General features: G+C 48.4%; 1 protein-coding gene across 3 annotated transcripts in view; it reads right to left on the reverse strand.

Annotated features, from left to right (window-relative positions):
- Positions 1-25,246, reverse strand: part of HECTD1 (HECT domain E3 ubiquitin protein ligase 1) — an 86,941-nt gene that overhangs the window by 40,947 nt on the left and 20,748 nt on the right. For all 3 annotated transcript variants that reach the window (XM_040411171.1, XM_040411169.1, XM_040411170.1), the window contains exons 3-8: positions 21,196-21,430; positions 9,184-9,411; positions 8,802-9,083; positions 8,440-8,710; positions 7,240-7,316; positions 7,066-7,164 (exon numbers count right to left, since the gene is read on the reverse strand). In XM_040411171.1, the coding sequence (XP_040267105.1) occupies positions 7,066-7,164; positions 7,240-7,316; positions 8,440-8,710; positions 8,802-9,083; positions 9,184-9,411; positions 21,196-21,430 (1,192 nt within the window). The remainder of the gene's footprint in view (positions 1-7,065; positions 7,165-7,239; positions 7,317-8,439; positions 8,711-8,801; positions 9,084-9,183; positions 9,412-21,195; positions 21,431-25,246) is intronic.

Here is a 25,246-nt window from a genome sequence, read left to right on the forward strand (position 1 = left end):
GTGATGTGCAACACTCTACCTATGGAAGGATAGCACGACACTGGGGACCGTATCCAATGGTGGTGCAATTACCCTACCTATGGAAGGAGGAATGCGTACGGCAAGTACGTAAGCCAGTGGTAGGGAAAACACCCCACCAATGAAGGGGGTAAATGCCCACGGCGAGAACTAGTGCATATGGCGAGTCCTGTACCATGTGGGAATGCAATAGCACCTAACAAAGGGGTAATGCATACAGCACACCTTGTAACCGGTGAGAATGTCATCGCGCCACCTATGGAAGGGGCTAATGAATGCGGCAAGTACTGAACCCAGTGGAGATGCAATTCCGCCACCTACCGAAGGGGGAATGTATACATCCAGCATTGAAACCAGTGTTATTGTACTTAGTCCACCTATGGCAGGGGACAATGTATAAGGCCAATACTGCATCCTGAAGTAGTGCAATTACTCCGCCTATGGAAGGGAGTAATGCAAATGACAAGTGCTGCTGGCCACCGTAGGTGCAATCTTAGAAGATTGCTTCGGATTCATTGCAGGGTCTTAATCAGTAACTCCACTCCCTCCGTCGGACGGACCCATCCCTGTGAGAGAGGGTACGTCTGAGCATGACCCGGGGAGGAAGGGAGGGGGTGTGGAGATATTCGAGGGAAAGATGACTTGCTGTGGTCCTCTAGCGCGTAGGTCTACCCCTCAGAATCTTGCCCCTGGCAGTTGCGGACTGCGCAGGTGGGGACTTATCAACCAAACTACCAAGGGGGTGGAATGGGAACTTCTAGAGGTCCGTCCACCGGATCCATCATTCAAACGACTCTGAAGAGTGATTGCACAGGTGGAGAATTATCAACCAAACGACCCGGGAGGGTGGATTGGGAAGTTCCCGTTGTCCCCCACTGGATTGCGCAGGTGGGGAATTGTCAACCAAACGACCCAGGAGGGTGGATTGGGAACAGAGGTCCTTTATAAAAGTGCACCGGCGGAGAATTATCAACCAAACGATCCCAGAGGGTGGATTGGGAAGTTCCCGTTGTCCCCCACTGGATTGCGCAGGTGGGGAATGGTCAACCAAACGACCCAGGAGGGTGGATTGGGAATGTCAGCGGTCCCTTATTGAATGCGCTGGTGGATAATTATCAACCAAACGACCCCGGAGGGTGGATTGGGAATCCCAGAGGTTCTCCACTGTATTGCGCAGGTAGGGAATTATCAACCAAACAACCCGGAGGCTGGATTGGGAATACTTCAGCTGTCCTCCACGGGATTGCGAAGGTAGAAAATTATCAACCAAACGACCCCAGATGGTGGATTGGGAAGTTGTCCCCCACTGGATTGCGCAGGTGGGGAATTGTCAACCAAACTACCCAGGAGGGTGGATTGGGAATGTCAGTGGTCCCCTATTGAATGCGCTGGTGGAGAATTATCAACCAAACGACCCCGGAGGGTGGATTGGGAATTTCAGAGGTCCTATATAGAATGCGCTGGTGTAGAATTATCAACCAAACGACCCCGGAGGGTGGATTGGGAATTTCAGAGGTCCTATATAGAATGCGCTGGTGTAGAATTATCAACCAAACGACCCCGGAGGGTGGATTGGGAATCTCAGAGGTTCTCCACTGTATTGCGCAGGTGGGGAATTATCAACCAAACAACCCAAAGGGTGGATTGGGAATACTTCGGAGGGCGCATTGGGAACCATGAGAGGTCCTCCCTATCCGAGATAGGACACGGCCCCAGTGTGGTACCACACAGACAGTATGGTCCTGCGGCTGAGGAGGGGGACACGTATGGACGCACATTTTTTTTTTTTTTTTAAACCAAGATGCCGGCCTCAGAGCACAAGAGGCAGGAAAGGGTTATTCCTCTGCATTACCAGCTTGCACAAGGGGTAGATCCCCAGATATGCCGGCCTAAAGAGGTGGCTGGGCATGGAAGGGTTAAAAAACTATTTTGAGGACCGGGGGCGGGCTCAGCATGCTTCTGGGGGAGGGAGAGCAGGGCAGGAAGAATGGAAAAGGGGGGCTTGGATGGGTGACCACTTGGCTGGTGGGATGCAGGGGAGCGAGGCTGCCCTGGTCCACCTTGTCTTCTGTGGGGGAGGCAGCAGTGCGGATGACCGGCAATGGTGCAACTCGACCCCAGGAGAACAGGGAGGCGAGGCGTCCACTGTTTTCCCATCTGAAAAAGAAGGAAAAAAATAAACTAAAATAAAAAATCTTCAGGAGATTCCCTGCAGAGCAGGGAGGTCTTGCCTCCTATTGACACTAGAAAAAACTGAAGCTCTCTCTCCAGGCTGGAGGGGGTATCGCTGCCAGGGGAGGAGCTAACAGCTTTTACTAGTGTCAACGCCTCCTAGAGGACATAGCTATACCCACGGTTCCTGTGTCCTCCAACGAATATGGGCGAGAAATGGAAAACTGTTCTGTACTGAGATGAATCAAAATTTGAAATTCTTTTTGAAACCCTGGATGCTGTGTCCTGTGGACTCGAGGACAGGTACCATCCAACTTATTATCAGCGCACAATTCAAAAGCCTGCAGATCTAAAGGTATGGGGTTGTTTTAGTGCCTATGGTGGGGGCAGCTTACACATCTGGAATGGCACTATCAATGCATAACAGTATTTGGAGGTTTTAGAACATAATATGCTCCCATCCAGACATCTCTTTCAGGGAAGGCCTTGCATATTTCAGCAAGACAATGATAAACCACATACTGCATCCATCACAATAGCATAGCTTTGCAGAAGAGTCCATCTGCTGACCTGGCCTGCATCCACACCTTACACCAATAGAAAACATTTGGAGCATCATGAAACAAAGAATCCGGCAAAGAAGATCCAGGACTGTTGAGCAGCTAGAACCCTACATCAGACAAGAATGGGACAACATTCCTCTCCCAAAACTCCAGCAAATAAAAAGCAAATGCAATAAATTGCAAATCTCATAGACCCATATTTCATTCACAATACATCAAAGAACACATATCAGATGTTGAAAGTGAGACATTATTTAATCAAAAAATAAAAACTAATCTAGAACTTTGTGGCAGCAACACATCAAAAAAAAATAAAAAATTGAGATGTCACTTCATTAACAGTCCGTTAACTGCTACACAATGGTAGACATGGCCCTGTCCCAATTTTTTTGAGCTCTGTTGCTGCCATCAAGTTCTCAATGAGTTAAATTTTTTCATCAATGGTAAAATGTCTCACTTTCAACATCTGACATGTTATGTGAATCACTGTGAATAAAATAGGAGTATGAAATTTGCTAATCATTGCGTTCTGGTTTTATTTACAGGAAATTTAGGTACATTTTAAACAGCGTCCCAAATTTGGGGGAATTGGGGTTATATTTATCATGAATACATAACATTTCAATTCTTATCTGCTTGCCAGTGATCTCTCCAGACAATACTGTGGAAACTGCAATGCTAGATCACGTGTTAGGAGAAAGGTCACTTGTGGTGCTCTGTTTTTTGGATGGTTCACCTAATCATCCACAATAGATTGCAGGAATTCAAAAATAAAAGTAAAAACAGGCACTCACCATCTGGTAGGATGTATAAATTGTTAGTTTACTCAATGGGATTAATATAGTCAATACAATATATATGTATATATTAGGGCTGCACGATATATCGCAAAAATAATTGAATCTCGATAATCGCCAAATGCGATATGGCGATTCAGCCGACCCGAAAATGCCGCGATTATATATGAAGGGTCCCCTTATGATAAAATGTCCTCTCTCCTATTGATAAAATGGCCAGCCTCTGTACTTACTTTCACGATGAATGCACTGCAGCGAGCGAGGCGGCCGGTGCGTGACTGACGTCACTTAATTCAGGAAGCAGGAGCGCGACTAAGTGGGAGGAGCGGGACAGTGACGTCAGTCACGCGCCGGCCGGCCCGCTCGCTGCAGTGCATTCATAGTGAAAGTACAGAGGCTGGCCATTTTATCAATAGGAGAGTTATGTGCGCAGTTTAGGACACATGAGGGGACACATAGGGCCATGAGGGGGACCAGCATAAGATGCTATATGTGTCTCTTATGCTGGCCCCCCTCATGGCCCTATGTGTCATAGCACACATCCCCTATAACAGTGCCATCCACAGATCCACCCCATAACAGCGTCATCCACAGGTCCCCCATAAGTGTCCTCCACAGATCCCCCATAACAGTGTCCTCCACAGATCCCCCATAACAGTGTCCTCCACAGATCCCCATAACAGCGTCCTCCACAGATCCCCCATAACAGCGTCCTCCACAGATCCCCCACATAACAGAGTCCTCCACAGATCCCCCACATAACAGCGTCATCCACAGATCCCCCACATAACAGCGTCATCCACAGATCCCCCACATAACAGCGTCATCCACAGATCCCCCACATAACAGCGTCATCCACAGATCCCCCACATAACCGCGTCATCCACAGATCCCCCACATAACAGCGTCATCCACAGATCCCCCACATAACCGCGTCATCCACAGATCCCCCACATAACAGCGTCATCCACAGATCCCCCATAACAGTGCATCATCCACAGATCCCCCACATAACCGCGTCCTCCACAGATCCCCCACATAACAGCGTCATCCACAGATCCCCCACATAACCGCGTCATCCACAGATCCCCCACATAACAGCGTCATCCACAGATCCCCCATAACAGTGCATCATCCACAGATCCCCCATAACAGTGCATCATCCACAGATCCCCCATAACAGTGCATCATCCACAGATCCCCCATAACAGTGCATCATCCACAGATCCCCCATAACAGCGTCCTCCACAGATCCCCCACATAACAGAGTCCTCCACAGATCCCCCACATAACAGCGTCATCCACAGATCCCCCACATAACAGCGTCATCCACAGATCCCCCACATAACAGCGTCATCCACAGATCCCCCACATAACAGCGTCATCCACAGATCCCCCACATAACAGCGTCATCCACAGATCCCCCACATAACAGCGTCATCCACAGATCCCCCACATAACCGCGTCCTCCACAGATCCCCCACATAACAGCGTCATCCACAGATCCCCCACATAACCGCGTCATCCACAGATCCCCCACATAACAGCGTCATCCACAGATCCCCCATAACAGTGCATCATCCACAGATCCCCCATAACAGTGCATCATCCACAGATCCCCCATAACAGTGCATCATCCACAGATCCCCCATAACAGTGCATCATCCACAGATCCCCCATAACAGTGCATCATCCACAGATCCCCCATAACAGTGCCATCCACAGATCCACCATAACTATGTCATACCCAGCCGCGTCAGCGGCTCATATGGGAAAATCCAAGCAAATAGACCTCTAGCACAATTCCCTTAAAATATTGCATCGCATATCGTTATCGCAATTTTTAGGGCCCTAATCGCAATCGCACAAAATTCCCATATCGTGCAGCCCTAATATATATTCAAATGTCAATACACTGTAGATCAAATAAAAATATCTATACACTGTAGATAAATAAAGACATATAGCCTCTAATTCCTAGTTTCTTGCTTGCTGGTATATTTGATTCGGAGTATACAATTAAACTGACATAGGTTATGTGATACAATCAATATACAAACCTTGTGCATATAGTTGCTATGTGCTCCTTAAATTATATTATATCGAACTGTGAAAAACCGTATCATAGATAGTGTTTCAAAAGTATAATCGCCACAATTCCTGTGTGATTAGTGCAAATAAAGTATCCACGGTAATATAGGTATAAAAATACAAAATAAAAAATATGCGATGTGAATTTTGAAAAAAAGTGTCACAAAAAACTATCCCGGTGATAGTCAATACGATACTCCCAGTCAGTAGAGCTTTAGTTTCCCTGAGGGCTAGGTATTACTTGTAGGGCTAGCGTCTGGGGCGTCCCCCTAATGCCCTTCCCACGGTATGCTTCGGATAAGGTTGTTCGGTTTGGACAGGCTCAATACTTCTGTCTCTCGATATCTGTTGCCCAATACAACGTGGGATATCCACCAGACCTCGATGGTGTGTTGCAGTCACTCCGGACTGTATTATGCGTAGTTTTCGGCGTCTCACGTGATCTTGCTCTGAAAACTCAGGACCTTGCCGTGCCCGAGCTTCAACGTCCCAGCAACTTTGGCGTTGTCACGTGATGTTTCACATGAGGCTGAGCAGGTCAGGTGATGCCACTTGCGCTCCAATAGATCTTATAGGCTCAGTCTTTAGAGTAAAAGATGGTAATATTGGATAGTCTATATAGGGTTTTAGGTGGGTAGTCTTTCTCTCCGACACAGCCAGACGCGTTTCGAGGCATCAACCTCTTCCTCAGTGGCTTCGGTATATACTGCAACTACCCCCTCCTTTTATAGTGTGTGGCCTTAAAACCCACCTAAAACATGGCATGGATTTGCAATAAATTTGTAATGACCATCCAATGTTATCCCACTTTATGGTTAAAGCATACTCTCCTAATGTCTACTAAGAGACTTATTACATTTAGTAAGAGAAAATAAAAAATATATAAAAATAAAAATAAGAAAGAGCAAAAAAAAATGAAAAATCGCACCTGCGTTTTTTTGTGTAATAGGTTGCGATTCTTACTCCATCCTTTTATTATCCATTACGTGGTTCATATACAGACAAACAGAGGTGGAGAGAAGCAAGAAAAGGCAGAAAGGAGCAAAAGGAGGCAAAAAACGCACCTGCGTTTCTGGTTCGTTTACTTGAAATTCATATTGCATTCTTTGTCATCTTCCCTTTCTATCCATTATTTGCAATTCTTTCTTTGAAATTCTTTCTACAGTGTATTGACATTTTAATATATACATATATATTGTATCGACTATATTAATCCCATTGAGTAAACTAACAATTTATACATCCTACCAGATGGCGAGTGCCTGTTTTTACTTTTATTTTTGAACACTTGTATTATGTAGCTGTAATCTTCCCACTGAAAACTCTGACCAATGTGTAAGGCTTTGTCAATTCAATGACCCAATTCACTGCGATGGGTTCAGTCCAGAGCTAAATTTATAGGTTTTACTTTCACAACTTCTTACCTTTGCCACCTGAGGTCGCCCAAAGCAAGCAGCATAGTGTAAAGAAGATGACCTTTGACCACGGTTTACATCAGCACCTCGTTCACACAGGAATTCCACCTAAAAGAAAATCCATACTGTCATAAGCAACTCAAAACCCCTCAATAATGTCATTTTGCTAAGTATAAAACTTACCATCTCCTGAGTGCCAAAAGCAGAGGCCCAATTCAAAAGGGTCTGCCCAACGTCATCCATAAAATTCACTTCAAACGCTGTAGCGGGAAAAAAAAGGGACAAATCATCGCCACATTATTCACTTAAACAAGCAAAATCATGTTCAAATCCCTTTAAAAACTATAGATCTATACAAATCCAAGGTAATGTCAGCTCACCCCTTGTGCAGCACATCAGACAGTCTCCTGCAGTATAGTAAGTAGATGTGCACAAAGTAACCCAGCGCAGGGATGTCTTGAAGACGCCCCGATGCTCGATTAGTTTGTTTTTATAGGCCTATACAACAACCCATTATCTAAAACGTTCTAGTTACCAATTTACCTCCCTAAGCATTTGGGAACAGTAAATGGCTATAGCCAGCCATATACTCGTGGACAACTATGCCCCAAAACCCTTCAACCCCATACAGATGCACATTGGCTCGACCAAGTGTGTTATGAATAGGGAGAGGAGAATCAGCCAAAAACCTTAAGCAGCAATTCATCTCCCATAAGAACAAAAGATTGGGCACGTAACAACTGCCGTTAGGGGAAGAATCAGGGCACCCCCAGATATATTAGATGATCGGTGGGTTCAGCAGACAGTCATCTAATGTGTATGACCACCTTACCCGTCTGGCTACGCCACCACTGCGGGCATGTCTGTTTAGCTCTACACATTCTCCATGTAATAATTCTGGGGTATCACTCCTTATAAATCTGTGTTGGGCCATTCTTCTAGTATTCCTACCACAAGTTTATGAATGGTCAGCCGTCTACAATAAGGTTCCAAGCAGAGTCTGATGCTATCCAATCAGTGGTGGTAGTGACACTGTGCAAGGGGAACAACCCGACTGTTAACATCCAGTAGGACCTCATAGGTTAATTTTTCAATGCGCTTGTCACTACCCTACTCTATTGAAAGGCTGGCAAATCATAGGACTCATGGTTCGACCAATGCCTACAAGCAGGAATGGCTCTCTGCAATAGAGCTGTACAGAAGGTGGAAGGCATGTGGAACAAGTACTTGTGGCTGCTATCTCCACAAAGGGGGCAAAGATGCATAAAAAAGAGGCAGATGCTGTGGTAAATTGTTCAACAAAAGCAGATCCCATAACGGACACAAAACGGCCATTCCTGCTTTAATACAGTACACAATTAAACCATCTCTTCAAATGCTTACCTCCTGTGTCAATAGCATCTATAAGTGCATCTGTATCCTTGCTACGAATGCAATCAATAAGCTGACGATGAGAACGCTCTCCAGAGCTGTCTAGTCGCCTCAAACCTGGGATTCGGCCAGTGGACCCAGCACTCGATTTAGGCAAAGCCTTGCGGCCTTCAAACAGCAGCACCAGCAGCAAGTCTACAAGTCGCATGGTGTCAAGTACACATCTTTCATCACCTAGTAAAGCACTCTCCATTGAATCTAATAATTCGGCCCGAAGCAAGTCCTATCAAGAAAATCAAAGTGTTCAGTATGAATGTAATCTTTTAATTAAAAAAAATAAAAAATGAACCAAAGACCTGATAATGAAACCCTACATGTGTGACAACGGGTGATCCACGGCACAGTGTTGACAATAGGCTGACTATTGTGGAGACCTGGTTGCTGATTTTAGCATCTCCTGAAGTTGAAGGGCCACCACTAGTACCACGTCCAGGCTTACAAGCAGAGGGGGGTCCTGAAACAGTTCCTCCAGCTGCTGCCATACGAGACAGCAATTCTTCAGTAAGTCCATGCTGTGCCAATGGCGCTGGATCAACACCTCGGCGTGTAAACCGATCTGCCAAAGAAGCAAAACAGCGAAGCGCACCATCCGACACCTAGAATGATTTATATAAAGCAAAGGTATAAAAGTAGATATTAGCTTTGCAAAAAAAAATTCTTTCCACACTGCGGCATCCGATAAAAGACACAACTCACCTGATGGTCCTCGTGCTTCAGAAGGCTAGAGAGAGACTCAACACAAGTCTCTAAAGATGCATCTTGAGGCTCCATTTTACCACACAGTCGGGACACCACTGCCATGGCAGAATGCAGGGTATCCTTGTGAACTAAATGGCCGCTGTCCCTGATAAAGGTTAGGACGCAATTCAAGCCGCCCGCTTCAAACACTGCTCCTGATTCACGTGTACAGATCAATTCCAACACCTGGCAAGGAAAACACAAATTGGAAAGGGATGTATAAGAATACAACAATGTTCAGCAATAGGAGTTGTGGCCATCTAGCTCTACTTTATGGTCTCTGATCTTTCTTCCTAGTATTGACAGACACAGGTATACAAAATAAATAAAAGCTTAGTAGATGGACCACCTAAGATACTCAGCAGCCCAGAGTCTGACACTGCTGCCATGCATTACTGTGGTCCTGAATTCAAATCTGGCCAAGGTTACCATCTGCATGGTGTTTGTATGTTGTCCCGATGTTTGGACTGAAATCCTCTGGGTGCTCTGGTTTCCTACCACACCAAAGACTATAAATGAGAGGTTAAGAAAAGGGAGGGGGATGGGTTAAAAAAAATAAAAATAAGCATCCTGGTTATAAGTGGTGTACTGTGATGGGTCCACTATTATTTAACTTATTCATTAATGACCTAGAGGATGGGATTAATAGTGCGGTTTCTATGTTTGCAGATAGTAACATAGTACATAAGGCCGAAAAAAGAATTGTCCATCCAGTTCGGCCTGTCATCCTGCAAGATGACACCAAACTGTGTAACACGGTACAGTCTATGGAAGATGTTAGAAAGTTACAAGCTGTTTGGGCCTCCACTTGGCAAATGAGGTTCAATATAGATAAATGTAAAGTTATGGATATTATAGGGTAGTAAAGTGTCTCCCCTGTTTACTGTAGTAGAATAGGTGCACCCTGTCTTAAAAATACTAACTAATTTACCATAAACGATAGGCCCTCTTCATCTAGAACCACTATGTACTAGGGATCGACCGATTATTGAGGATTTTGAACGTTATCAGTATCGGCATCTATTTTGCCGATATACCGATAACGTATGGGGAAAACAGAACGCGCTGCTCTCAGCGCTCTCCGTGTTCCCTCCGCAGCACAGGGGAGAAGGAAGCAGAGTCTCCTCCCCCTGTGCTGCTGCTGCCGCTGCCGCCAATAGCAGGAGAGGAGACGAGAGGAGGGGAGGGGCTGTGGCCACTGCGCCACCAATGAAGATAAGTCTCTCAATCATTCATATACAGGAGGCGGGAGCTGGCTGCAGAATCACATAGCCGGCTCCCGGCCTCTATGAGCGATAGCTGCGGTCCGCGGTAGTTAACTCCTCAGGTGCCGCGGATCGCAGCTACCGTTCATAGAGGTCGGGAGCCGGCTATGTGATTCTGCAGCCAGCTCCCGCCTCCTGTATATGAATGATTGAGAGACTTATCTTCATTGGTGGCGCAGTGCGCCCCCCCCAAGCCCCCCAGTATTAATCATTGAATCATTGGTGGCGCAGTGCGCCCCCACCCCAATCCCGGCCAATAGTAAAAACATTGGTGGCGCAGTGCGCCCCCCCCCCCCATTACTCATTGGTGGCAGTGGCCACAGGATCCCCTCTCCCCTGCTCCTCCGATCGGAGCCCCAGCTGTGTAAGCCTGGGGCTCCGATCGGTTACCATGGCAGCCAGGACGCTATTGAAGCCCTGGCTGCCATGGTAAGCTCCATGCTGCTGTGTGCACAAAGCACAGAGCAGCAGGGACAGTGTGAGATCCTATTCACCCTGATAGAGATCTATCAGGGTGCATAGGACAAGGGTTCTAGTCCCTAAGGGGGCTAAAAGTTAGTAAAAAAAAAACACAAAAATATTAAGTATAAATGAAAAAGACTTATAAAAAAAAAATACACATTTACAATAAACAAAAAAATACACATTAACAATAAACATATTAATTTTCAGCAGATTTGTGTAGGAATTATTTTTTTTTCTCAAAAATGAAAATTCCCATAATATCGGTATAAATTATCGGCTATCGGCCTGAAAGTTCACAAATTATCGGTATCGGCCCTAAAAAATCAATATCGGTCGATCCCTACTATGTACATACACTTTTATTAAAACATGTCATATACGGAAAAATTGAAGACAAATAAAAACAAATTAAAATTGGGCCCCTAAAAAATTAATGGTAGCATGTGGTTGGGAGTCTACTCTTTGGATGCAGTCACATCTATAGGGGCGATTTCTCACCTCACTTGTAGCTTATTGCAACAACAGCTCTCTTTAGAGACTACCAGCACATATACTCAAGTTATGCGATGACAAACACTTAAAATGTATCCAATATTTGTACAATATCAAAAAACATTAAATGTATCCAATCCACTGTTATGTCCACCTTTGGTCATTTATCACTAGTGACCTGATATATTAGATTCAATTCTGATGAGGTAGTCTCTGGGTAAATCACGGTAAGCATGTGCTGGTAGTCTCTGGGTAAATCACGGTAAGCATGTGCTGGTAGTCTCTGGGTAAATCACGGTAAGCATGTGCTGGTAGTCTCTGGGTAAATCATGGTAAGCATGTGCTGGTAGTCTCTGGGTAAATCATGGTAAGCATGTGCTGGTAGTCTCTGGGTAAATCATGGTAAGCATGTGCTGGTAGTCTCTGGGTAAATCATGGTAAGCATGTGCTGGTAGTCTCTGGGTAAATCACGGTAAGCATGTGCTGGTAGTCTGTGGGTAAATCACGGTAAGCATGTGCTGGTAGTCTCTGGGTAAATCATGGTAAGCATGTGCTGGTAGTCTCTGGGTAAATCATGGTAAGCATGTGCTGGTAGTCTCTGGGTAAATCATGGTAAGCATGTGCTGGTAGTCTCTGGGTAAATCATGGTAAGCATGTGCTGGTAGTCTCTGGGTAAATCATGGTAAGCATGTGCTGGTAGTCTCTGGGTAAATCACGGTAAGCATGTGCTGGTAGTCTGTGGGTAAATCACGGTAAGCATGTGCTGGTAGTCTCTGGGTAAATCACGGTAAGCATGTGCTGGTAGTCTCTGGGTAAATCATGGTAAGCATGTGCTGGTAGTCTCTGGGTAAATCATGGTAAGCATGTGCTGGTAGTCTCTGGGTAAATCACGGTAAGCATGTGCTGGTAGTCTCTCAAGAGAGATATTGTTGCAATAAGCTACAAGTGAGGTGAGAAATCGCCCCTATAGATGTGACTGCATCCAAAGAGTAGACTCCCAACCACATGCTACCATTAATTTTTTATGGGCCCAATTTTAATTTGTTTTTATTTGTCTTCAATTTTTCCGTATATGACATGTTTTAATAAAAGTGTATGTACATAGTGCTTCTAGATGAAGAGTGCCTATCGTTTATGGTAAATGTAAAGTTATGCACCTGGGGGCTAATAATCTGCATGCAGCATATGTCCTAGGGGGAGTAAAAATTAGATTTTTGTACTAACCGTAAAATCCCTTTCTTGTTCAATTCACAGCACCATGGGTATATGCCCAGCTACCACTAGGAGGAGACACTAGATATCAAAAGGTTGGCTCCGCCCAGGTGGGCTATACCCTCTCCACAGCACTAGGCTAATCAGTTTGTACCAAAAGCAGTAGGAGAGAGAAACAAAAGCGAAGAACCAACATGTCCTGGATCGGGAAAGGAAACGAGAACAGCAGCCCGGTGACAGGAAAAGAAGTGAAAACAGAGGGTGGGATTTGTGTCCCCCAATGAATTGAACGAAAAAGGGATTTTACGGTAAGTGCAAAAATCCAATTTTATCGTTTTTGTCATTGGGGGACACAGCACCATGGGACGTCCCAAAGCAGCCCGGAGGGCGGGAAGGAAATCTCATGCAAAAAGTTGAGTGCAGGTGCTGGAAAACCCTGTGACCCAACCGGACCAGGAGAGGCCATGGCACGAAAGGGTTCCAAAAGGAAAAAATATAGGAGACAGTCAGGATTCCAAGGACAAGTGCCTGGGAAAAGAGCCCAAGAAGGAACAAGGGGAAACACCCGGTTCCTCCCGAGGTGGGATAGGGAGCAAGGCAGATGTCCTGAGCAAGAACCAAGAGTTGAACAACTGTGCACTAAAGAGCCCGAGGAAGGATCTGGAAGAACAAGGGCTCCTCCTGAAGAAACAGGAGAGAAGCACAGCAACATCTGCTGGTAACGACCTAGCGCTCTGCATATGGAAGGATGCTCCAGGAGAAGAATCCATAAGAGGACAGACCCAACATGAAAATTAGACTATGAGGGTACCTGGCAGGAGAAAAAATGCCTGGAAAAAGGACGGAGCAGTCCTTAACCAAGAAGAAAAACTTCCTGGAAACAAGCTAAAAGACCCTGTGGACCGCCCCTCGGCAAAAGGAAGGCGCTTCTATAAGGCCTGGAAGCAAAGGAACCCAACAAGAAAGAGGACCCAGCAAGGAAAAAACTAACTTGTCGCAGACCAAAAACACTAGAGACTAGGATCGAGTCTCCGAAAAACTAATAAAATATCGCTGTGAAATGTAACACCAGAGATATTCCTGGCCACATGAAGTCTCAGGGAAAAGGGAAACAGTAGCAGGCCCTGGTAATACAAGCGGAGACACACGTCAGAGAAATATTGGAGAAGGGAGAGGACTCCAAACAGCCTAAGGAGGAACAGTTCTCAAAACGAGGGAAAGCTGCATCCCAAAAGTGGCCAATACGATGCAAATTGCAAACCGAGCATTAAACTCCCAGACACTAGGTACTTGACCTGGACAGACGGGGAAAAAAAAAACGGGCTTAAAGAAGCAGCTGTCATACAGAGCATGTGCCGTCTGAGATGCCACGAGTAGATTCCCCAGAGGTAACCGGCCAGCTAGATGGTCTAAGAATCATTGGGGCAGGGACTCCAAGCAAGATTACCCAGACAGAGGCTCAAGTAGGGTCCACAGAACTGGACCACATGAGGACAATAATAGCCACACTATCAAGGGAAAAATGAAATGTATCCACCATAGGGAAAAAAACATCGGCCATGCTTAACCAAACATCCCAAGTGTTGTGGCTAGCATACTGTCTAACACTGCTCCGGAATGGGAAAGTACAGCAGCCTGGATTTAGTAAAAGAAAGGCCAGACATCCATATGTCAGAAGAGGATGCAGAATTCGCCAGGGGAAGCCGGTAGAGACTACACTGACATGTAGAAACCAGCTACCAGCAGAGCACAATGAAACCCCCAAGGAAGGGGGAAGAAACTGACAGGTGCAGAAAACGGCAAGGCCCAAGGGGACGGCACTTCTGTCATGTAACACCACTAATCCGCGAATCTAAGGGCGTACAAGAACGCGCTGACCATGGAAGAACTACAGGACCATATCCGATACCAGGGCGAGCAGCGGAAAGTCCCACCCACCAAGTAGGTGTGTAGCGCTTGCTAGTCCTGTCACAGCCATATCAGAGAGGACGTCCAGCGATGACCCGAAAACTGAAGTCGTGGCTGGTGCTCACAATGCTTCGTATCCCTGCAGGATAAAACATTCAGTGGAGATCCAGGAACTCTGCCAGGACTGGACCACGTAACTCTGAAAACAAAGCAGAGAGGCAGTAACAACAACGCGAGTACTCCATCATGAAATGGGGTAACGCGGCTGTGCGGAATACAGTAGTACTTTATAGGGTTGACAAAGAACAAACCTAGCATGATCGTCAACAACCTGCCCATGGCGGAGAGAATGTGGTTTTCTGGTGCATAACAGGACTGAGAAGTCTTGTTAAATAGTGCGTCAAACAATAAAAGTAAAAATCATGCCTAGTACAGGGGCAATGAGAAGACCTGGTGCACTCAGAGGGCCTGGTTCAGGAGGTACTGCACCGGGTGTCAGATCTGAAAAGGCCAGCAATACACTGGATCGAACAATTGCAACTCTACTCCGCCCAAGAAAGGGGGGGGAACATATGGTTACCAGGTACATACTACAACCAAGATGGTTTGTTGGATACAGCGCCTTGAGATAGAACAAGTACACCGCCGAGGACGATGGTAATGGGTGCAAGATGCATACTAGAACCAGAAAAGAGTGATGAATACAGCGTCTGGGGATGGTACCATCACTCCGCATGAAGAGGGGCCACATGATTGTCTATCACACATTAGAGCCAGGAAAGGGCAATGCAGGAGCCCTATGGGCCACAGATTGTACCAATAGGGCAAAGCACTTGGAGATACTACAAATACTCCGCCTGAGAATGGGAGTAATCTGGCTGCATTGTGCGCGCGATAATGAGAGTGGAGACATGGCTACAGCATCTGGAAATGGCATAGGTACTGCACTTGATAAAGGAGTAGAATGACTGCGTGATGCACACTAGAACCAGACAGGTGTAATGGCGAGTAAAACGGCTGTGTAATGCAGACCAAAAACCAGACAGGTGTAAAGGCTATAGCATCTGGAGATGGTACAGGCCCTCTACCCAATAAGGGAGTAATACATTGTGTAGTGCAGACTAAAAACCAGAGAGATGGAATGGCTACAGCATCTGGAGATGGTACAGGTACCCCACCTAAGAAGGAAAAAGGAGGGCTTTTTGCGGGAGTCCTGAGACCCCTCAGCGGAGGAAGCAGGCGACGTCCTACTAGACGAGAAGCGGCGAAAGGACTGGTACCGGGAGCCGGAGGACCTGGTCCGAAAAGTGTGCTTGGACTTGGGTTGGGGAAGATGAGTGCTCTTGCCCCCAGTGGCAGCAGAGATGAACTCGTCCAGCTGAGCCCCAAAAAGGAGATTTTTTTGTGAAACTCACCTGTAAAATCTTTTTCTCGACTTTTCCATTGGGGGACCATGGGTATAGCTTAGAGGTATTAGTAGGAGGGACACTATGCAAATACAAAAGAGCTCCTCCTCCTCGGGCTATACCCCCCGACTCCACCAGGAGTAGAGTTGTTGCGATACCAAATTTTTGATTCAGTTTCGATACCATGAAAAAGTATTGCGATACTCTATACCATTCGATACCACGCGGAAAAAAAATAAACCAAAAATGCCACGTGCATTCCGCATTTTAAAAAATGGCGAATCGCGCAGTTTTTATTTATTTTTTCTGTTCCGGCGTTCACCGCATAGATTTTTTTAATATATTTTAATAGTTTGGACTTTTCTGACGTGGCGATATGTAATATGTTTATTATTTATACATTTTATATGTGAAATTGGGAAAAGGGGGTGATTTATACTTCATATTTTGGTGTTGTTTTTTTTTTACTTTATTTATTTAATAACTATTTCCCCCCTTAGGGGCTAGAACCTGGGATTTTTTTCTATCAGGGTGAATAGGACTTCACACTATCCCTGCTGCTCTGTACTTTGTGCACACAGCATCAGGGATGTTACCATGGCAGCCAGGGCTTCAGTAGCGTCCTGGCTGCCATGGTAACAGATTGGAGCCCCAGGCTTACACTGCTGGGGCTCCGATCAGAAGCTGCCACTGCACCACCAATGAGGGGGAGGGGAGAAGACCCTGTGGCCACTGCCACCAATGATTTTAATACTGGGGGGTTGAGAGGGGCCGGTGCATGATTTTAATGGGATGGGGGGGTTGAGGGGGGGGGGCGCCCTGTGCCACCAATGATAATAACAGGAGGCGGGTACTGGCAGATCAGTGGCAGTTAACCCCTCAGGTGCCGCACCTGAGGGGTTAACTGCCACTGATCGCAGCTCCCTGTTAGAGGCAGGGTGCCGCAATGCGATTCTGCTGCCAGCACCCGCCTCCTGTATTAAGTGTTTGACTACTTTTCCTGGGTCCAGACTCCAGACTTTAAGTATTAGGCTACACAGAGCGGCGCCCAGCGATGTCCCAGCACTTACTATTAGTCCTGGGCGCTGCTCCGTTCACCCGCAGTGCCCCATTACTGTCTCCTCTCCTGCTCCACATGCTGATTACTATCGGAGCGATGGGGAGGAGACATCAGCTTCACTAGTCAGCGTTCCTTCTTCCTGCGCTGCGATTGGACAGCGCTACAGCCAGGGAGAAGGAACGCCCACTAGTGAAGCTGATGTCTCCTCCCCATCACTCCGATAGTAATCAGCATATGGAGCAGGAGAGGAGACAGTAATGGGGCACTGCGGGTGAACGGAGCGACGCCCAGGAATAATGGTGAGTGCTGGGACATTGCTGGGCGCCGCTCTGTGTAGGAAAAGTCGTATCATTGGTGGGCGCAGTGCGCCCGCCCCTCCTCCGCCCCTCTCCCCGTTCATTGGTTGCAGTGGCAGCAGCAGCACAGGGGGAGTGAGCGCAGCTTACTTCTCCTCGTGCTGCTGAGAGAACATGAGCGTGCCGACAGCAGCGTGCTCATGTTCAGAGATACTAGACTGCGCAGAAGCGCAGCCCAGTATCGAAAAAATGGAAATCCCGGTATCTCCGGGACAAAAGTATCGATTGGGTATCGAAATTTCGATACCCGCAACAACCCTAACCAGGAGGAACTCGGGCGTTGCACAAGCAGTAGGAGAAGGAGCAAGAAAAATCATGGAACCATCGGACCAAGCCATAAGGTCCAACCACAAACAGAAACTGAACTGAAGACCCCTCCTGCAACAGGCAGAATGGGTGGGAGCTGTGTCCCCCAATGGAAAAGTTGAGAAAAAGATTTTACAGGCGAGTTTCACAAAAAAAAAAAAAATATCTCCTTTTCTCGTACTTTTATCCATTGGGGGACACAGACCATGGGACGTCCTAAAGCAGTCCATGGGGTGTGAAAAAAATCACAGCACCGCCAGGAGGAACGTCCAACGGTCAAACAGGAACCACAGCCTGCAAAACCCTGCGGCCAAAGACAGCATCAGCCGAAGCCAGTGAATACGACTGATAGAACTTCGTAAAAGGCATGTAAGGACGACCAGGTGGCCGCCTTACACAGCTGAGACGCAGAGGTACGATTGCGCCTTGCCCAGGAAGCCCCCACCGCCCTAGCAGAGTGAGCGGTAATCCGAGCCGAGGGAACACTACCACGAGCGCGATAAGCCGCGGAAATAGCTGAGCGGATCCATTGCGCCACAGAGACCTTGGAGGCCGCCAGACCCCCACAAGGTCCCTCGGGAATCACAAGGAGGGAATCCGAACGGCGGACGGAAGCGGAAGCCGCGAGATACCCTTCAGGGCCCGTACGACATCCAGGGAAGGTAGAGCGCGTTCCATGTGGTTCGCCGGGGAAGGACAAAAGGAGGGCAGAGCAAGATCCCCGTTAAGGTGGAAGGGAGAGACCACCTTGGGCAAAAAGAAGGGAACCGGACGGAGCACAACCTCATCCTGGAGAAAAAACAGAAAAAAGGCTCCTGGCCGGAAGAGCAGTCAGCCCCGACACCTGTCTGATTGAAGTTATGACCACAAGGAATACCACCTTCCAGGTGAGAAAAGTCAGGGAGACCTCTCTCAGAGGCTCGAAGGGGGGCCATCTGCAGAGCGCGCAGGACCAATTTAAGATCCCAAGGAGGCAAGGGGGGAACATACGGGGAAATCGAAAGTGCCACCCCCTGAAGAAAGGTCTTCACAGGACCCTTAAGAGCAAGGGACTTCTGAAAGAAGACGGCCATCTCCAAAACCTGACCTTTCAGGGAACTCAACAACAGTCCCATCTCAAGCCCGGACTGAAGAAAACGACAGCACCACCGGGATGGAAAAACGAAGGGGAGGGAACCCCGAGGTCTCATAAAAAGTCAGGAAGGCCTTCCAGGTACGATAGTAAATCCTGGAGAAAGACGGCTTCCTCGCACTGATCGTGGTTCTAATCACTGAATCCGAGAACCCCCTCTACATCTGGATGGCGGGTCCAACAGCCACGCCGCTAAACGAAGAGGCCGTAAATTCCGTTGGAAGAGCGGGCCCTGAGACAGTAGATCCCTTCTGTCGGGAAGAGGCCATGGGGCTTCCGCCACATTCGAGCCACCTCTGAGAACCACGCGCGGCAAGGCCACTTTGGGGCGATGAGAACGGTCGGAATCCCTTCCGCCCCGATCTTGCGTATGTAGTAGAAAGAGTGGAGGGAAGACATAGAGGAGACTGAAGTCCTGCCATGGAGACACCAGCGCGTCCACCCCGTACGCCTTCGGATCCCGGGAGCAAGTCAGGAACACCGGGATCTTGTTGTTGAGCTTAGACGCCATCAAGTCCACATCCGGACGGCTCCATCTGTGGCAGATTTCTTCGAATACATCTGGATTCAGAGACCACATGCCTGGATCCACCTTGATGCGGCCTAGAAAGTCCGCTGTCCAGTTGTCCCCTCCTGGAATGCAACTCCGCCCACGTCAGAATTCTCGTCACCTCCTGCACCACCATGCGGCTGCGGATCCCGCCCTGATGGTTGATGTAGACCACAGTCGAGGCACTGTCCGATTGGATCCTCATCGGGAGGCCCGCAAGGAGAGAAGTCCAATGGGAGAGGGAGTGGAAAAAAAAATAAAAAAATCGCCCTCAGCTCCAGAATGTTGATCGGAAGGCGAGATTCCGCCGTCGGCCAAACCCCCTGAACCGTGCGAGACTGGAGAACGCCGCCCCAACCCAGGAGGCTGGCATCGGTGGTGATGATCGTCCAGGAGAATGGGAGAAAAGATCTCCCCGACCTCAGTTCATCGGGGACAGCCACCAAGGGAGAGCTGCCCGAACCCAATGAGACAAGCAGATGCTATCGTCCAGACCCCGAGAGGTCTCGTCCCAGAGGGAAAGGATCTCCTGTTGCCACAGGGAGTGTGAAAACTTGGCATCTGGATGGGCCTCGAAAGAGGCTACCATAAGACCCAGGACCCGCATGCATTCCCGTATGGAGAGGCACGGGGAGCGCAACATATGCGACACTGCCCCCGGATCTGGGAGGACTTGAAGGCTGGCAGGAATACTCTGGCGGCCGAGGTGTCCAAAATCATCCCCAGGAAGGAGAGCTTCTGGGACGGGAAGAGGCAGGAGTTTGGGAGATTTATCAGCCAGCCGAACTGTTCCAGAGTCTGAACAGTGATCCGGACGCTGTCCTCGGCCTGCGGTAGAGAGGGGGCCTTTATCAGGATATCGTCCCGATAGGGCAGCAAAGGAATGTCCCTGGTACGAAGAAGCGCCATGAGCGGTTCAGGACCTTGGTAAGGACCCGAGGGGTGGTCGCTAACCCGAAGGAAGGGTGACAAACTGACAATGTCGACCCCCAATGGCGAAGCGCAGGAATCGTTGGTGGGATTCCGCGATCTGGACATGTAGATAGGATTAGTAGCAGCAGGACGGGTTGACTGGGCCCCTAGCACCAGGAAGGCTGGTTTGAAGGCGGGCCTTATTGTGGACGACCTGATACCTCTAGCGGAGGAAGCAGGAGACGGCCTTCCAGACGAGAAAAGGCAAAAGGCCTGCAGAGATGAACTCGTCTAGCTGATCCCCATAAGGTCAGAAAACCCCAAGGGGGAGATTAGCGAGGGAACGCTTGGTGGATGCGTCGACGACCCACACCTTTAATCAGACCTCTCTGCGCTGAATGACAGAGATGGCTAACATGCGGGCAAAGAGGGAAACAATGCCCCAGAAGCTTCGCAAAGAAGCTTAGAAGCCTGAGACATCTGGAGAACCAAATCCAATGTGTCAGTAGACGCATCTAGTTCCGCCAGTTCTTGGCTAGTCCGGCCACCGGGGGATCCACCTTAGGGGGAGGAGACACCTCTCCTTGCCGTCAGCAGGGAAAGGAGAAAGTGTATTCATGCGCTTGGTGGTCGAGAACCTTATTAGGACGGCCCCAGGCCCTGGATATGAAAGTAGAGAACAATGGGATCGGAGAGGCGCCAGTGGATAGGTGATGTTAACAACCCCCATTCACCTTTTTTATGAAATCAGTTTTCATGTCTCTGTGTGTGTTTGTGCATATGCCTTTACATTTTGAGCCTAATTGGGGACAGAGAATAATGAGAATCTCTGTACAGTGCGAGAGAATATGCTGCTGCTATATAAATAATGAGAATTAATCACATATGAAACTACTCTTTTTTTACCTTCACACACTGTTCAGCTAAATCCCGACTTGTCCGATTATTCAGCTCTACAACCACGAGTCGATTGCAGAGTGCTTTTATGGCTCCTTCAACACCCACAATACGCCTGGTACATTCAGCAGATACATCTAGGTAATAGGTTATAGCACGGGCGGTGACCTCAAGCACATTGTCCGGGGCACTCTCATCCAGAAAAATCTTGCATAAAGCTGGCAGGAAAGTACGGGGAGGACACCTAAAAAACAAAGCACAAATACAAGCAGTGAATTTAATGAAGGGATATAGCTGGAGAGTTACCAAAATTTACCACCATTTAATATTGCATATTTAGTTGTAGTAATGTGGTGCATTCAGCCAGTTTTAGGAATTTAGTTTTATGGCGCTCACTATGCGGTAGAATTAACTGGTGCTCTTCATTCTCCGAATCAGTACAATTACAGCGATACCACATTTGTATAGTTTTTCTTGCATTTTAACACTGAAAAAATTAAAAATAAAAATTAGCTTTTTCTTTTCATTGCCATATTCTGACCCCTATAACTTTTCTGGAGTTGTGTGTACGGAGCTGTGTGACGGCTAATTTTTTTGCGGCGTGATCTGTACTTTTTATTAATACCATTGTGGGGTGTGTATGACATTTTAAAAACTTTTTATTCAATTTTTCGTGGGAGGTAAAACCAAAAAACTGCAATTTTGGTTATCCCCCCAAATTTCCCATATGGGATAAATATTTTTTGCGTTTTCGCACGTGCAGATGCCCATTATGTTTATTTTTTTTATTGTTGATCTATTTTGATTTTGGAGAAAGCGGGTGATTATCCTTTTTCTATATTTTTTTAAATTTATATTTCTCATCCGTATCATTGGGGGACACAGACTTGTCCTTGGGTATAGCTGTTGCCACTAGGAGGCGACACTAAGCACAAAAGTGTGAGCTCCTCCCTCCAGCTATACCCTTCCTACTGGGACTAAGCTAAGGCCTCTTTCACACTTGCGTTGTTGGGATCCGGCATGCACTTCCGTTGCTGGAGGTGCCCGCCGGATCCGGAAAAACGCAAGTGTACTGAAAGCATTTGAAGACGGAACCGTCTTCCAAATGCTTTCAGTGTTACTATGGCACCCAGGACGCTATTAAAGTCCTGGTTGCCATAGTAGGAGCGGGGAGCGGGGGAGCGGTATACTTACAGTCCGTGCGGCTCCCCGGGCGCTCCAGAATGACGTCAGAGCGCCCCATGCGCATGGATGACGTGATCCATGCGATCACGTGATCCATGCGCTTGGGGCGCCCTGACGTCACTCTGGAGCGCCCGGGGAGCCGCACGGACGGTAAGTCAAGGAGGACCAAAAGGTTCCTTAAGCCTCTGCATCCCGCCAGCCTTCGGGTCACCACGGCCACCCACGACAAGTCCCCTCCGTTTCCGATGTAGCAGCCCTCCACAAGGGGCCGCACACCGAAGGTGGTAACCCGGCTGGAACCAGGGGGGCAGAACACGCCAGATGGGTAAGTATTCCTGGCTCAAAGCCCCCCTCTCTGCCTTCTCCGGTTACTTGCTGTGGATGATCCCCACGAAGCCTTGTCCCCCCAGGCGGGGAAAGGGATAACAGCTGCGTGGCGGCTCTTCTGTGAGGGGGTGGGGGTTGAAGGGTAGCCCTTTGTGCCTGCCAAACTACTGCAGTCCTGGCTGCCATGGTTACTTAGCAATTTTAGAAGCATTATACTTACCTGCGATGTCTGTGACCGGCCGGGCGCTCCTCCTACTGGTAAGTGACAGGTCTGTGCTATAAGCAATGCGCAGTACAGACCTGTCACTTACCAGTAGGAGGAGCGCCCAGCCGGTCACAGACATCGCAGGTAAGTATAATGCTTCTATTGCTAAGTAACCATGGCAGCCAGGACTGCAGTAGCGTCTTGGCTGCCATGGTAACCGATCGGAGCCCCAGCGATTAAACTGGGACTCCGATCGGAACTCTCCGCTGCCACCAACGATGGGGGAAGGTGATTTTAATTAGGGGGGGGGAGGGGAGGCCGCACTGGCCACCAATGATGGGGGGGGGGTGATTTTAATTGGGGGGGGGGGAGAGGGGAGGCCGCACTGGCCACCAATGATGGGGGAAGGTGATTTTAATTAGGGAGGGGGGGGGGGGAGGCCGCACTGGCCACCAATGAATATAATACTGGGGAGGGAGGGAGGGGGACCGCATTGGCCACCAATGAGTTAAATACAGGGGAGGGAGGGGGGGCCGCACTGGCCACCAATGAGTTAAATACAGGGGAGGGAGGGGGGGGGGCGCACTGACCACCAATGAATTTAAAACTAATTGTGCGGATCACAGCCCCCTGTAAGAGATCGGGTGCTGCCAGGCAGCAGGGGGCAGTTATTACACAGTTCTCAGTATATTCTAACTTGAAGCATCCCCATCACTATGGGAACGCCTCTGTGTTAGAATATACTGTCGGATCTGAGTTTCACGATATAACTCAAATCCGATGGTATATTCTAACATAGAGGCGTTCCCATGGTGATGGGGACGCTTCAAGGTAAAATATACCATCGGATTGGAGAAAACTCCGATCCGATGGTATATTAATAGGGACTCCTGACTTTACATTGAAAGTCAATGGGGGACGGATCCATTTACAATTGCACCATATTGTGTCAACGGCAAACGGATCCGTCCCCATTGACTTGCATTGTAAGTCAGGACGGATCCGTTTGGGTCCGCACGGCCAGGCGGACACCAAAACAACTTTTTCCTTCGTGTCTGTGGATCCTCCAAAAATCAAGGAAGACCCACGGAAGAAAAAACGGACACGGATCACGGAACTACGGAACCCGTTTTTTGCGGACCGCAAAAAAAAAAAACGTCTGTGTGGATGGACACTTATGGGGAGGGGGATCTGTGGATGGACACTTATGGGGAGGGGGATCTGTGGATGGACACTTATGGGGAGGGGATCTGTGGATGGACACTTATGGGGAGGGGGATCTGTGGATGGACACTTATGGGGAGGGGGATCTGTGGATGGACACTTATGGGGAGGGGGATCTGTGGATGGACACTTATGGGGAGGGGGATCTGTGGATGGACACTTATGGGGAGGGGGATCTGTGGATGGACACTTATGGGGAGGGGGATCTGTGGATGGACACTTATGGGAGGGGGATCTGTGGATGGACACTTATGGGGAGGGGGATCTGTGGATGGACACTTATGGGGAGGGGGATCTGTGGATGGACACTTATGGGGAGGGGGATCTGTGGATGGACACTTATGGGGAGGGGGATCTGTGGATGGACACTTATGGGGAGGGGAATCTGTGGATGGACACTTATGGGAGGGGAATCTGTGGATGGACACTTATGGGGAGGGGGATCTGTGGATGGACACTTATGGGGAGGGGGATCTGTGGATGGACACTTATGGGGAGGGGGATCTGTGGATGGACACTTATGGGGAGGGGGATCTGTGGATGGACACTTATGGGGAGGGGGATCTGTGGATGGACACTTATGGGGAGGGGGATCTGTGGATGGACACTTATGGGAGGGGGATCTGTGGATGGACACTTATGGGGAGGGGGATCTGTGGATGGACACTTATGGGGAGGGGGATCTGTGGATGGACACTTATGGGGAGGGGGATCTGTGGATGGACACTTATGGGGAGGGGGATCTGTGGATGGACACTTATGGGAGGGGGATCTGTGGATGGACACTTATGGGGAGGGGGGATCTGTGGATGGACACTTATGGGGAGGGGGATCTGTGGATGGACACTTATGGGGAGGGGGATCTGTGGATGGACACTTATGGGGAGGGGGATCTGTGGATGGACACTTATGGGGAGGGGGATCTGTGGATGGACACTTATGGGGAGGGGGATCTGTGGATGGACACTTATGGGGGGGGGGATCTGTGGATGGACACTTATGGGGGGGGGGATCTGTGGATGGACACTTATGGGGAGGGGGATCTGTGGATGGACACTTATGGGGAGGGGGATCTGTGGATGGACACTTATGGGGAGGGGGATCTGTGGATGGACACTT

The sequence above is a fragment of the Bufo bufo genome, chromosome 11 (genome assembly GCF_905171765.1).
Source record: "Bufo bufo chromosome 11, aBufBuf1.1, whole genome shotgun sequence".
In the NCBI taxonomy this organism is placed as follows: domain Eukaryota; kingdom Metazoa; phylum Chordata; class Amphibia; order Anura; family Bufonidae; genus Bufo; species Bufo bufo.